General features: G+C 27.2%; 3 protein-coding genes across 3 annotated transcripts; 2 read left to right on the forward strand and 1 right to left on the reverse strand.

Moving 5' to 3' along the window:
• Positions 1–1429: 1429 nt before the first annotated feature.
• On the forward strand, positions 1430–6453 carry LOC114119485 (THO complex subunit 3). The gene is made up of 7 exons (XM_050198567.1): positions 1430–1628; positions 1716–1931; positions 4938–5094; positions 5158–5362; positions 5431–5592; positions 5853–5961; positions 6050–6453. Exons 2-7 carry the CDS (start codon positions 1737–1739, stop codon positions 6197–6199), a joined length of 978 nt encoding a protein of 325 aa, XP_050054524.1. The 5' UTR covers positions 1430–1628; positions 1716–1736; the 3' UTR covers positions 6200–6453.
• LOC114119488 (sorting and assembly machinery component 50 homolog B-like) lies at positions 1930–3464 on the forward strand. Its single transcript, XM_050198566.1, has one exon. It carries the CDS (start codon positions 2010–2012, stop codon positions 3327–3329), a length of 1320 nt encoding a protein of 439 aa, XP_050054523.1. The 5' UTR covers positions 1930–2009; the 3' UTR covers positions 3330–3464.
• Positions 6454–7528: 1075 nt separating the features above from the next.
• Positions 7529–15933, reverse strand: LOC114119479 (spermidine synthase-like). The gene is made up of 5 exons (XM_050198568.1): positions 15692–15933; positions 11488–11608; positions 11149–11395; positions 9963–10192; positions 7529–7820 (listed from the first exon to the last, which is right to left on the reverse strand). Exons 1-5 carry the CDS (start codon positions 15820–15822, stop codon positions 7668–7670), a joined length of 882 nt encoding a protein of 293 aa, XP_050054525.1. The 5' UTR covers positions 15823–15933; the 3' UTR covers positions 7529–7667.
• Between the last annotated feature and the right edge of the window lie 229 nt (positions 15934–16162).

Below are 16162 nucleotides of genomic sequence, written 5' to 3' on the forward strand. Positions count from 1 at the left end.
TATAAAAGGTGAATATAACTAAATAAAACACTCAAGTTAGTATTTATAAATTTGCATAAGTAAAATGAAAATGTCATGTCACTAAATGTCTAGAATAAGTAGGTACCTATTGTAGGAACTTCTCATAAAATGCTTTTCAACCATAGCTAGCTTATTAGTATTTTAATTGCAATGATAACTATATATATCAATTGTATTAACAACAAGAAGACATAAGAGTGCTTCTTATGTATTAAAGACACTTAATAAAAGAAATTGAAAATAGAAAAAATATATGTATGTATACATTATAATATAATAAAGTAGTGAATCATTTAAAATATTAATGTATTTCCATTGTTGTTACTGCGATGATGTCGCTAACATAGTAACATATCAAAATATAGCCGGTAGCTACGTAACACGGCTTTAGATAGGTTATTTAAACTCTAAAGTCTAAATAGTGCATTAATTAAATTCAGCAGTTCCAAGTTTTGTTGTTTTATTTTGGTATAATTTTTTCAATATTTTAATCATCTCGTTGTTATTGCACTCCATTGATGCTTAAATTAACGTTATAGGTAAGGTGTATGTCTCTTGCAATTGATTTTTTTAGTTTTCATGAATACAATGCTATAAACTTATATATTTACTCAAAATAATAAAAACAATAACTGTTTATGAAATCCAATATTGGTGTTCAGAATAGTAAAATACTTGAAAATGTTTTATTATGTTATATTTTCTGATTATTATATCTATTTTTTAAATTAGGTTGTTAAAAAATGTACTTAATAGATTCTATTTGTTTTAATTGCGTTAATATAACTTAATTAATATTTAATCCATCTTGAATTATATCTGAAAAATAAATAATTTTATTAAAACCCCTTGTAAGACATGAATAGGCAATAGAGTATGCAGGAATACGGTTACTTACCTTATCATAATTGATTGATGCTAAACTGCTAAACGTCCGGGAACTAACTTCACTGACATAGTGAATTAACCAATTGTTAAATACAAAGGTAGGTATGTGTATACTTTCATTGGTATTTTATAATATTTTAATTTTTAAACGAGTTAATGTAAGATGTTAAAATTTAATAATGCTCAATTATAAAACTCGAAGTCACTTCAATGTAATAATATTATTGCGTAATTTTGTTTGTATATTTACTTTATAAACCATTAACCAAAAATCACAAATGTAATTCGAAAGATGCCTTGACTGCGTTAAGGGTATTAGCACCCTTTAATATTTATTCATTACTTATGGCTTAAGATAGATTTATTTTAAATCGTGTAATTAGTTATTACATTATAATAAATTTTTGTAATATATATTTATGGCGGGGTGATTAACGATTGGTGTATCGTTTACTCCATGTTTAATAATAACAATATCCATGAAATTGATAATAAACATTGGTGTTTTTAGATACTGATATAAACCGCTTTTTTTTAGTGTGGTTACTAAAGCTACTGGCTACTTACTGGTTAACTTTCGGCCTTTGTCGGCTACCACATTTGTAATATTTTCAAATGCTCGATTGTTGTTTTAGTCATATTAATGTATTGTAATTTATTAAATAATTTGTTTTTCTATTGTTAATAATTTCTTTCAACCTTAGTACTTTACCGAAATTGTAAGCAACATTTAAAATATGTATTAATATTATCTGTTAATTTATTACCTACACATACCTATTATTATTAATTTATTTTTACCATAGGATGAATGTATTACAGTTATAATGAGTTATTGGAAACATTTTGATGTTAATGTGAATGAATTAAAAGATTACTTTAAAACACACAAGTCGGTCAAGGAATTCCAAGCTCATTCTTCAAAAGTACATTCAGTTGGTTGGAGTTGTGACGGCAAACGTTTAGCATCTTGTTCATTTGATAAATCTGTGGCTACATTCACATTGGATAAAGACCGTTTGGTGAGAAATTAAATCAAATTACAGTTATTATTTACTTTTTTGCTTCCTATTTTATCTGTGAGCTTTGAAAAACAAATCATGGTCCTGGATACTGCAAACTTGATTGAGACAAAACCAATCAGGATAAATCGTGTGGATATTGTTGGTCTAAAAAGAACTAAAGACGATATCGTTAAAAAAGCTACAAAATGTCTATTTGATTCCAAAACCATCAGTGATGTAATTGCCAAGACAGCGATAGTTAAAAGAAACCTGATGCAGTTAGAATGTTTCAATGATGTATCTGCCAAACTAGATGTTGATAGTGTCAACGGACAGGATAGATATTACGTTACCATTAAAGTGGAAGAGTGTAATTGGGTTCAAGGACATGTCAAAATTTTATCCGACGCTCATTTTGACAATAACCCTGATCCTAAACTGTCTACTGGAGTATCATTTTCAAACTTATTCTGTCGTGGTGAAAAATTAAATTTAGTGTCTGATGTATATTCATCCAACAAAAAATTCTCTACTGGTAGCGTTAGTTTTACAAAACCATTAATTGCCTTATTTAGTCCATATTTATATACAACAGTTTTCAAGAACCATTATGATAGAAGTAAATTTGGCTATTCATTTGATGAGTATGGGTTAAATACTGGATTGAATTTAAGCCATGAATATTTTAAATTAAACTTATTGTGGGAAGGAGTGGCTAGAGATTTAAAAAATTCACAAAACGCACCATTTGGTATACGAGAACAGCTTGGACTTACCTTGAAGTCATCTGTTAAAATGACAGCTTCTTATGATACTCGTGATAGTGGTGTGTTTCCCAGTTATGGATCCTTAGTACAGTGTTGTTCAGAATTTGCCGGACTTGGTGGTAGCCATGAGTTTGTAAAAAACGAACTTACCCTTCAACATACATTTACCACACTCCTAGATTTTGCTGTTACTGGATCTTTCTCTTTTGGAATATTAGACAAATTTGGAACATCCAGCATTTTAGATAATTTTTATCTTGGAGGACCATTGACATTCAGAGGATTTGAAGAATGTGGTGTGGGTAAAAAAGAAGATGGGAGTATAATGGGTTCTTCAATGTTTTGGAGATACAATACTCATGTACATGCTCCACTTCCATTTTTATCTAAAAAAAATAAACTGTCCCATCTAATAAGGATCCATTTATTTATGAATTCCGGAAATGTTGGAAATCGTCTAGGAAATCTAACCAAAGACATACGAGGATTGATCAACAACGTACGACTATCATGCGGAGCTGGTTTGGCATTAAACATCAACAATTTAATGAGATTAGAAATTAATTATTGTTTACCAGTTTATTATTCCAATAATGATTCTATTGTGTCAAATAAAAATCAGTGGGGCTTTGGTTTGCTGTTCTTTTAATAGACTGATAGTAAATTTATATAAATAATGGTATGTTTTTTTGTTATTATTTGTTATCTATATAACAAAAACAAATTAACTATTCATTTGTAGTGTACCTATTATTATAGTAAAATAAAAGTTGTTAAACAAAAATGTTTACTAATTGAGTACTGGATTGATTTTTACCTATTAGACGATTCTTAATTAATATATTTTAGTTAATAAAGGTTGTCAAAGCAAAATGTTATATCTGTGAATTATAATGACATTTATTTGTTCTGATTAACACAGTTCTTGTGAAAAGCCATTTTATATTTATTTTCATTTCTTCAGCTTATAAGTTTTTGTTTTTGAATATAAAATATATGTGATGTGTAATTACACATATGGTGGTATAATATAATATCTATATTTTAATTTCTTTGTCTATAAGTAATTTATTAAATAAATGCGATAATTTTTCTATCTTAAATATTAGATGACAAATTAAATAATAATTTTTAAACAAAGAAAATTAAATTTTAAAACAACAAAAATTAATAAGGTTTATTAACTGAATTTTAATATCAAAATCGTTTTCATAAATAAATTATTATAACAATGTTAAAATATTTATTATTTTAACTGACAACTTCCTTAAGAAGTTTTTATTATTTTCAATTTTGCAATATATTTATTGTTGTAAACAATACTTATTAATATAGTAGATTATACATACTATGTATAATCAATGGTAGTTCCTATGTATTTGAATACAAAAAATTTTTATCGAATAATCGTCAACATTGTTCATGTAACCATTTTTTATTATTGTTAAGTTTTATGTTTTTGTTAATAATCTTTTTCTTTTCATAATGATTATTAATTGCCAATTATATTTGAATATATCATTAAAGTAGTTATAGGAAAATTTGTGATAAACTAGGTACGTGATTTAAGTATTTATTATAATATATAATAATTGGTGTCAAAGCAAAATTTATATATTAGACACAAAATAGTATTGTTTGGTAGTTTTTTAATTATTATTATTATTATTTTGTATAAAATAAGTTTAAATTTTTCAAGTATAATTACATCTAATAAAATTAATTTAAAATAAAAGTCAGCTATTTCATAGGATTAACCACTGTTTTATGAGTATAACTATAAATTAATGTGTAATATGTGGTCAATGTTTTAACTAATGTTATAACTTATTTTTATTTGAAGAATTCATTATGAAATTGCAGTCATAATTAAATATTATATGGTTTTTTTAATTTTCTTAATTTATAAAATTTAAAAAATAATTTAATTTTTTATAATTATTTTTGTTATGTCAAATCATGTATGATAAAAAAAAATACTCAAAGTGTACCATTTATTATATTTAAATTATTTTTTTAAAAATATTGTTATTTAATATTTATTTATCTTATTTCAATACAAAAGTATGTACAGCCATACAGGTACCTACTTCATACCTCTTTAGGATTTAGTCTAAAAATAATGTTGATAAATGTTAATTCATTAAAATTGTCAATTAACATAATATTATAATAGTATGTTCAATAACATTTTGCTTTGATGCCTTTTAAAAATAAATGAAAAAGTATTTATTTTTAACTTTTAATTTATGTATAGAATAAGGAATACACATATAAAGGACATAGTGGTAGCGTGGATCAATTATGTTGGCACAAATTTAACCCAGATTTATTAAGTACAGCTAGTGGTGATAAAACAGTCAAAGTATGGGACGTAAGACACCAAAAATGTTCAAATACTATTTTGACTAAAGGTACATAGCTAATAAAATCTTAATACATTTCCATTTAAATAACATATTTGCTTTTGTTTAAAGGAGAGAATATCAATATCACATGGTCTCCTGATGGACATACTATTGCTGTTGGAAACAAAGAGGATTTGATAACTTTCATTGATATGCGCACCCTTAAACCAATAAGTGAGCAACAGTTCAATTTTGAAGTGAACGAAATGTCATGGAACAATGAAAGTGATTTGTTTTTCTTGACAAATGGTTTAGGATGTGTCCATGTGTTAAGGTAAACAAATATTACTGCTCAATTTGGCATATGATCTTTAAATGATTAGTTTTTCAATCTGATTGCAGTTTTCCAGACTTAGTTCAACGACATATAGTCAAAGCTCATCCTGGTACGTGTATTTGTATAGAATTTGCTCCAAATGGCCATTATTTTGCTGTAGGCTCAGCAGATGCTTCTGTGTCACTGTGGGACCTTGAGAATTTGGCTTGTGTACAGACTTACACTAGGTAACTTTTATAAAATTTAATGTTTATTGTTATATATGATTGCCTGTTGGCTGTTAGGATTTTAATCTTCTTTTATTTAAGATGAAAATATTCCCAAAAAGAACAATACAGATGATAATATTATGGTTCCTCTATTAAATTATAATTTTATTAATTTGTAGTTTAAAAATCAATTTCAGTAATTTTCATTTATTTAAAATAATAAACATTTAACTAGTGCTATATTCTTGAAATCATTGTTTTTTCTTCCATAAATTTAGATTGGATTGGCCAGTTCGAGCTTTAAGTTTTTCATATGATGGTAAAATGTTGGCATCGGGTAGTGAAGATTTGTATGTGGACATTGCAGATGTTACTACAGGAGAAAAGGTAAAATTTAATTTTAAATATTTATTATTTAAATCTGTAATCATTTTTATATTTTTGTTATTTTTTAAAATAATATTTTTGAATTAAGATAACTGATATACCAATTGAAGCAGCAACATTCACTGTGGCATGGCATCCAAAACAGTATTTATTGGCATTTGCATGTGATGATAAAGAACAATTTGATAGGAAAAGAGATACTGGAAATCTTAAAGTATTTGGGTTTAGTTCTGAATAATGTTTTAAATAATATAAACTTAAAACTAGTTTTTATGTATAAAATCAATAGAATATAAATCTGTAAATATATATTATAGATTAATTACAGATTTATATTACTATTGCATAATTCAAATTGTTTTTAAGCTATACATTTTTACATATAATAAGAATTTTTCATTACTAAAATTAAATTCTATTATGTAAAATATATGTAATAATGATAACAACTTTTATATTATTTAAATTAAATATATTTTCATACATGTTTAAGATTTTGCTACTGTATTACACTTTTGAAAATTCGCCTAAAATAATATTGCTACCGTAATACCGTATTACACCCACGTTAATTCTCCTCAAAACATTTCACAATAAAAATTAGAACTATTTAACATACCAAGAGGACTCCACACGGAGGTGCTTCTAATTATCCTCCAAAAATATTTGTATTCTTAATTGATATTAATTAAAAACATTAATTAATAAAATATTAATACACTTTATATTACACAATCAACAACCACATTCACTGGTAATGAATTGCATTTCTGACATACCTACTGAATACTGATAATTAATAAATAAATACAGTATTTTAAAATATCATATGAAACAAAGAAACACAAATGATGTTAAAAAAAAATAATATAAAAATGTAAAAATAGTCAGACCTAGTAATCTTTATTACTATAGTTATTATTATTATTTATTAGTAGGTATTATGAGAGAAACTGAATTATTTGTTCAAATAACAGTGTAATACCTATAGCGGCGATGTTGTTGAATATAAAACAAGTAACACAAGTGAACAATTAGATTAGATTAGATAGAAATAATATTAAATTACTTTAAATTGCTATTTGATATAAAAAAAATAATATCTGTTAAATTACTAACTAAATATACGCTGTAAAGTGTAAATAGTAAAAAGTAGATCAACTTTTTTAAACTGCAAGTTAAGTTAATATTTTTTTTCCATACACTTTTAACTAATTGTTTCTCAGATATAATAGCCAATCTTTTTTAGGGAAATTTACAAAATTTTAGGAGAGTTTATGTTTGCCTAATTTTTAAATATAGGTAGGCCGAGTTTGGGAGCTTTAGTCCAACCGAAAAGTATGGACTGTTTGCACTCTTATATTATGACAATGTTTATCTATACTCGTAAGCTAACTACATTAGCTCGTGGCTAAGTACATGTTACGTACCTATACTACTCGTATATAAACATTCGTCACAAGTACTCACAACAAATAAAGGTACCTACAATATATTTTTTTTAACGGCAGTATATAGGTACGTTACGTACTTAGAGAAAATGACCAAAATAATAATTGTAATGATGTGCAAATAAATAGATGTTTTATTTAAATCGTATAATTAAGTAACAATAATATATCAATCGTAACATTATGTGACAATTAATATGAGCCTCGTGTGATACACTATATATAATATAGGAACGCTCACAATATATTGTATTATTACGAATTGTTTTCGACGTTGTCGAGGGCATCGACGACAAACGCGGGCAGAGCAAACGCTGCTTTGTGAATGTCGGTGGTGTAGTAACGTAGCTTCATGTCTTTTCGCTGTTGGTTAGTCAACTGATACACGGGGTTTACAAAGTCTGTTTTCTATAAAACAAAAAAAAAACCACAAATTAAACATATAAACGCATCTATCTCACGAAAACAAAGTGATAATCGACCGCAGAATTGGAAAACAATAATAAGAATATCTACTTGCGATTATATAGGTAAGTACGTTTAAATACGAGTACAGTAATATTATGAATTTTTAGATTTAGTGTACAAAGTAAAACATCAACTAAACTTACACTCTGCAGAACAACACCGCAATTTTAACTGCATACCTAGTCGATCGTATACTGAGCGAATTACACATTATACTATTAAAGAGATATTAATATGAAAATAAATCTATTCAAAATTAAATAAGACTATAATATGAATAATATTACAAATCATTGAATAAACGTAACGACTATTCGTTTTTCTCTACGGATAGTAACATACAAAAAGCCTTCGATGAGGTGTCCAGGTGAATATTAATTTTCAGAATAGGTATAATAATATGCATTATTAAATCGAATGATGATAATACTATACAAACTGCCAGTAGGGCGCTGAATCCTTTTAATATTTAATTCTTATGTTGTCGTGGCAGACACATGATAAGCCATAACCGTATTTAAGTATGCATATTATAAATTCCTATTAAAAATATAACAGCGAAAAGTTGAATTATTTCAGCTTTATGTTGTACCGCGCTTTAACAGTAAATGTATAGGTAGGTAGTAGGTACGTACGAAAAAATATATATACCATTACCTATGAATCGTTATTTTTTAAAAACAAACATGATTCACCAACACATCTCAATTCCCTTTTATAAATCAGGCACTTATTCGAAGTATAATTATTTTTGAAGTTTTAAAATACAACAAAAGACTATATTTTAACATTTTTGAGAATTTTCATACAACATAAGGAGTATCTTACGGCGATGTTTAACTTATGTTTTTAAATGAGAATCCCCTTTTCTTTTCTACCGTAAATTATTTGGCAGAAACTTTTCTGAAAACGTTTTTGAGTTACCTAATTAACTGAAATGTGTGTACTAAGAATAATTATAAATACCTACGTGATAATATGTTTGGAGAATTGGGGCTGTGTGGTGATTTAAAAGTTTTAATACAATTTGATCTACCTATATAGTATATATTAAACAACAATTTTACAAATTATAAACGTTGATAAAACGATTAGGCAATAAATTAAACATTTATAATTTGTAATAATGATCCAAGTAAAATAAATACTAGATTAGAATTATGTAAATATTTTATTTGTAATAATTTGTAATTATTGTTGTATATATTTTTCTTCGTAAAAACATTTTAACCACTAAAAAAATGTTAAATGAATAATTTACCGTAAAAAGGGGGAGAGTGGTTCTAACTTTAAAAACAGAAAACAAAAGTTAGTTTAAACACAGAACACGACTTCGTATGTACTACAGAAACATTTTCAAAGTATGTTTTTGAATAAATTCATTATTTAAGGGAAAATGGAGTTAATTAATATGCTCCATGAATCACTCGGTACACACTATTCAATATTTATATGTATCTAGGATAATACATACATTAAAATTAAACTATAATATAACGCACGTCGCACATATTATGTTAATATAGGTTAGCAGTGTAGATATAATAGTGATTTTATGAATAGAACCAGAATAGATTTTAGACATTTGTCAATAAACGCATAATCGTATTATAAATGCACAATATATATTGTGCGTGTATATGTGTATTATAATAGTATACCTAATACCTAACTACAATTTAATACTGAAATATCTCTATAGTATTCGTATCTCTTATTATAATATGATGATTAAAAATTCATCAACACCAAACTATAATACCTATAACTATACATTTAAAATACACATTATACTCTTGTTGGTCGATAATAGATGATAAGATAATCACAATATTCGTAATACGTAATAAAATTAAAGTAGGTAGTAGCAAAGTTTAAAATCACCTTATTAATTGTATTCCTGCGTTTATTGACCTGATGCTAATTATTAATCTTCGAAAGGAATATTTTAATCATAAATCGATGTACCTACCTATACGTGTACCTACTACCTACGGATATATAATATACTCGTCGGTGATTTAACATTTTAATTATTATTATTTGTTTTGTATTAATGACATATTATTATAATATCTATACCTCGTCAAGACTACCGAGTGCGAAACCGATCTGACCCGCTGGATAAGTGGATACATAGGACGTTGCGTACGCTGCCTTGGCAAAAACTTCTTTGCAATGGTTGTGCATTGACGCTGCATTTTTCAAATGTCCCCAGAAAGTATCAGCTTGGGAACACACGATTCCACCAGGTCGTAGTGCGCGTTTCATTAATTCAAAGTACGACTTTTGGAATAGTGAAACAGCCGGGCCTGTGATTTAAAAAAAAAACATAAACATAAAAGACGAAAGTATAACTCTACTATATTTATGGGAAAAATTTAAAGATGTAGGTAATATGAAGAATTTTATACACCTATTACATAATATATATATATATATATACATATATATCATAATATACTTTTCGATTAATAAAATTGATTTGGGTAAATGTTATTATAAATATTATTACAAATAAGTAAATACCTCCTATAGTCACCTCTGCAGTACGAAAAATTGTTCAGAAGTCACGATGAAACAATCGCTTATCGTTTATTCTTAATATTTTTATTGTGTTTCCCGATTTTTAAGAAGGTATTGGAAGCTTTTTATTTATAACCTCTCAGAGTAGGTACCACCAAGATTCAGTTTACTACAAGAAACTCTAAGCATTTTTACTATTCAAAAAGGCAATCACAAGACAGTCACAAAAAACCTCATTGAAAATCAATAAATTCATGTTTTATTCACAATCTAAAAATCAATTCAGTATTTTAAATACATATTTTGAAGAAAAAAGTATTATTAGGTATACTATACTCCATTTATATGCTGAAAATAGTTAACACTAAGTGTTCAGAAATATTTATAGCCTACTGGAAAGTTCTTTCAAACTTGCTTAGGGAGCCTTAAGTAATAAATAATAATAATATGTTTTTTTTTATTAATTTATAATAAACTATAATTTTTTTTTTTTAATAATTCTAAATTATTTTTTAATTTCAAATTAATAAAACGTGTAATATTTTTAAATAAGTATAAAATAATTTTAGTAAGATAAATGCAACCTACTCATATAAGACCCCTGCGTATAATGTTTGAAATGTTTATATGAGGGAGAGACAGAGTTGTTGACAATTTTACTCCCGGACCTTGTTACACTACTGAATAAATTCGATTTATTCAATCGTATACGTCATGAATAAATATTTATTATAAAAAGTACCAATAGGATCAGAAGAGTCAGTTATAATGACGTCGTAGTACTGAAAGTGTTCTTCCATGAATTTGAAACCATCAGCTACATGCAGATTGACTTTAGGATTGTTAAATCCTTCGGCCATGAACGGTAAATATTTCTTGGACAGTTCAATAACACGGTCATCGATTTCCACTTGATCAATGATTTCAACCAATGGGTGTTTGGCTACTTCCCTAGCGACCCCTCCATCACCGCCGCCCACAATGAGCACCTATCACCGAAAGACAACGATTTAAGGCAACCGAAAGTTAGATATGAAAAATGTATAGGTACACATTTTATATTTATCATAAAAATACCAACCCTCTGCGGTTTTGGATGACTGAATAATGGCAAAAATGAAATCATTTCTTGATAAGAATATTCATCGAACTCCGTGCACTGAATCATGCCATCGAGTACCAGTACGACGCCGTGCGATTTCCTTTAGACAAACCAATTATTTAAATTATTAAGAGACAAAATTGTATTATCGAATATTATAACGGTGGATCTATAGAAGTACATGCAGGTGTTAGATAATGTGAATACATAAGAAGGTGTCCACATAAATCTAAATCTAATATTATAGCATCACTGACCAAATTGGGTCAAAAATTTCTACATTTTGTATTAATTATTAAATATTATTAATTTATTTAATACACACGTTTCATATGGATACGTATATAATACATATAGGTACTATAAAGGCATATGTATATTTATATGCAGGTGGATATAATGGAACTATTATTAAATATATGACTACCTATGCACAATACTGCAAACTATCAACATCAGATAAATCTCAATAATCAGCTTTAGCCACGCTAACATACATTACATACAAGCATAATATATACATGTACCTATATATTAACACAGAGAGAGATGGAGAGAGAACTAAATATTTAATGTTCAATATGAGAACATAAAAATATTAAATAATAGGTAAGTAATTGCTAATTAAATTAATCAAACCTTATCTAAAGTTTTTTAATTCATATAAACCAATAGACATTAGCCAATATATATCTGACCTGGGTACGTAAATATTTTACGTGAATTATATCATAATATAATTTTACTTTCACAATCAAGTTTTTACCTATTCCTTAGTATTTAATCTTAATTAATAAAAAAATATATTCCTTATCTTTTTTGTATTATCAATAGTGTACTAATATCAATCAATAATCGTCAGTTTTAACTTAAGAATTAAGATTACACACCACTTAACAATAAGACTTAAGTGGTTAGTTAATTGTTAATATTATTTTTATATATATAGTATATATAAGTTCTTACTAACGTTTTAGCATTTTTCCATACTATAATTATTAGTCGATATTAATAGAGGTTAAGAAACTGTGTACTATACATATTGGTTTTATAAACAATAACCTTATAACCTTTTGCTGATACCTCATATAATTTTGTATTAATTTTTTATTTATTAAGTAATTTTTAAAATTATATAATTTTTTTTGATTAATTTTCATATTGTTCTGTAGCTTCATGATAATATATTGTATACTACTACACATTAAATGTTAATACAGCTGAGTCTAGATAACTCGAATTTCAAGGGAGGTAAAAATTAATTTGATTTATGTATTTTTCAAGTTAAAAATATTGCGTTGAGTGTATAGGAATTCCCTAGGGACAAAAAAAAATCGAGTTATCGAGACTCGACTGTATTTGATAAAATCTATTTATTATGTTCTAAATTACTATAAATTGGCCAATTAAATTTGTCCACGTGCAAATGAAAATATGAGACAATCAAATGGCCCGGTTGATCAAATTTAGAACACACTAAACGTAGTCCAAGAATATAATGATATATAATATATAATTATTAAATAAAATAAAAATTAAATATATTTTTATACTAGTATAAAACAATTCTTCATATAGGTAATTATATGAACGTCCTTAAAATCCAGTACAACGCAAATAAAATTAAAAATTTAATAAAGCATTGATAAATAAATCGTATAAAAAAAAAATATTACGTATCTATTCAAAGCATTATCTCAAGACAGTTTTACAAAATATTATGTTCCAATTAGATTGAGTTGAATGGTATATCGTGTATATAGCATTCCACTTCAAATATATATATACATTAACCAATTAATTTCATACATAGAGATTACAAATATTGCAGTTAATACATATATTGTCTAGTACATATATAAACAATCAAAGTTTTTTTAACGATTAATAATAATCCGTATATGGTATATCGTTAAACAAATATTGAAATATATCTACTACCTATATCGGCCCTGCCTATTTATTTGCAATGGTGCAATTTGGGTTTTCTACTTTGAAAGAGGACAAATGTGTATGTGTTTTCTTAGTAGGTACCTACCTAGCTATCTACAATGTTAATTGAACTAGTGACGTATGTGATTCCATTTGTTCTTATAATAATATCTGTATTAAACGTAAAATTAAGTGATATAGGTACTTAGAGAGTTAGATGTAATACTATATTGACTATACTTATTTTTTGAGGACTATTTGAGAAATTGTGATTTGTGGGTGTGCGAAATGTCAGCATGTAGATCGCGGATGAGAGAAACTACTGCAAAGGTGGCAAACCTTTTGAACACTACATGCCAAAATTTACCTTTTTTTTCGAGCGTACCATGAAAAATATTACATACCTATATTCAATATTGACCGATAAAAACCGCGAGTATGCTCAAAATATTTTTACGTATTATATAATATACATAGTAAAAATATTTTAATTTTTCGCCTGCCCTCAAAATCTTTTCACGTGCCACCTCGGGCACGCGTATCATAGATTTGCTCTGCTCTATACAATCGAGACAATTAAACGATTTATATACATTTACATAATATAAAAAAAAAATACGGCAGTACCATTATTTCACTAAGCTGTGTTTAATTTTTTTTACATTCTAACAATAATTGGGAATACATATTATAACTATGTATATTTTTAAAAATATTAAACATTCTCGCAATATAAATAAAGGCTTAAGCTTTTACGCATTATACCTAATTATGTGGTATAATGTCTACAATATTTGAATATAAAATAGGTATACGCAAGTTGCGACATTTTATTATTAATCGATTATAAGAACACTTTGCATGAATAATTATTCTAGTACCTACCCAGGTACTATAGTAATCATAAACTTTAGTCATATATATATATATATATATGACTAAAAAATTATAAAAGTTGTTCAAGTTTTTGTACTGTGAATTAAAACTTGAGCATTTATTGTAGTGTGTGTATGTGTGTGTGTGTTCACCATCTACTATAGTCAACCATGTTTTTATAATAATATATATTATATTATGTTATATTATAAAGGTAACTACTGCACAGTCTGAACATAGATAGTACACATGTTGTTTAAATGTTTAAAGTTTATAGAGCTATTTCAAAGATCTAGTGACTAGTCAAGATTCACATTTTTTGATAAGATCCACGTATTAAATCAGTTCCTCCACTACATTAAAAAATCCTAAACATTTGTTTACAACTAATTTTGCTGGTCTGTTTATTGTCAGAGTAGTTAGACACGTAAACACGTACTTATTGCTATAAACAATTACACTTTATACTCAATGATTGACTATGCCTATAGTTTACTTAAAACAAGTAAAAAAATATTATATATATCCACTACTTAAAGCAAAACATCGGCGTTTTTGGAAAAAAAAAGGTTTTTTTAAAGTTTTTACTGTTTAAAGACAACATGATTCGGACAAGTATCCACAGTTTATTAATTATATATTAGTTATTCTTATTTCGAGTCTATATAAGCGGAGTAGTGGGCAACAATTTTACGCTGTAGTGCTGTACTACCCAACACCATTCCATATTGCTCATCTAAATTTTAAATATTTTAAGTTATAAGTTATAAGTTATAACTTTAAACTTATAATGGCTACTCGATATTCGTTCAAAATTGAATTTATGAAAATCGAAATTCGAAGTACTTGAAAAAGTTTGAAAAAATTTATAAGATATATTATTTCTAAACAATTTTGCTTTTAAACGACTTGAAATTGTTTAAAATAAATAAAATGAGTGTTAAGTAAAATGAATTACCCCGCGGTACCTATCCTTTTTTAAGTGATTTTATTAGGTAATAAAATACTGTAATGCAACAATAACAACAACCTTAATTGTTGAAAAAAATATAGATATCTTTTAGTGGATAGGTATTATACTTATTCCGATAATTAAAATTTTTTAAAGACGCACATCATCTGATTTATAGGAGCTTGGAACTAGCTAGGCGGTTTATCGTTTATTGGGAGTGGCGCATATATACCATCTAGATTGGGTACCTATATCGATTTTTATATACATTGAAATATTATGGATCTTTATAACTTATAATACACTATATCATACGTATATATATACGTATACAGATAAGTAACAAAATGAAGTAAATATATATGTAATAATGTATGAAATCATAAATACTAATATGGGCATCATATACTACCGAGAACTCACGTTTTCAATACTAATATCTCCTGGTACTTGGACTGTTCTTGATGCAAGACTTGTTCCACTTCCATGGAAAAACTTCTGCCCGGCAACAGGTCCGTGAGTTCGCTGAACCATCCGGTCTTCAACTTGTCCATGTTTGAGCGCCGGCGCCGACTTACGAGTTACGAGTGTTCGTTAGCTGAGGAAGCGGAGCGCTGGACGTCTGAACGGGGTAGAGCGTAGACTGCAAGTGCCCGTCCGGACGTCGGTACGTCGTGCCGGCAGACCATATCTACTATAATTATGCAATACACGCCTCCTTATCTCCGGCGACCTTGAAAATTATAACGTCCAACCGGCGTACAAATAGTATATAGGTATTTTACAACGTATAGGTATGTAAAACGACGTACCTCTACCTGTTACTATTAATGTACGTAAATATACTTAATAAAATAATATATAATATATAATATTATAATGAGGAGTATACCG

This window comes from Aphis gossypii, chromosome 1, assembly GCF_020184175.1.
Source record: "Aphis gossypii isolate Hap1 chromosome 1, ASM2018417v2, whole genome shotgun sequence".
Taxonomy (NCBI): Eukaryota; Metazoa; Arthropoda; class Insecta; order Hemiptera; family Aphididae; genus Aphis; species Aphis gossypii.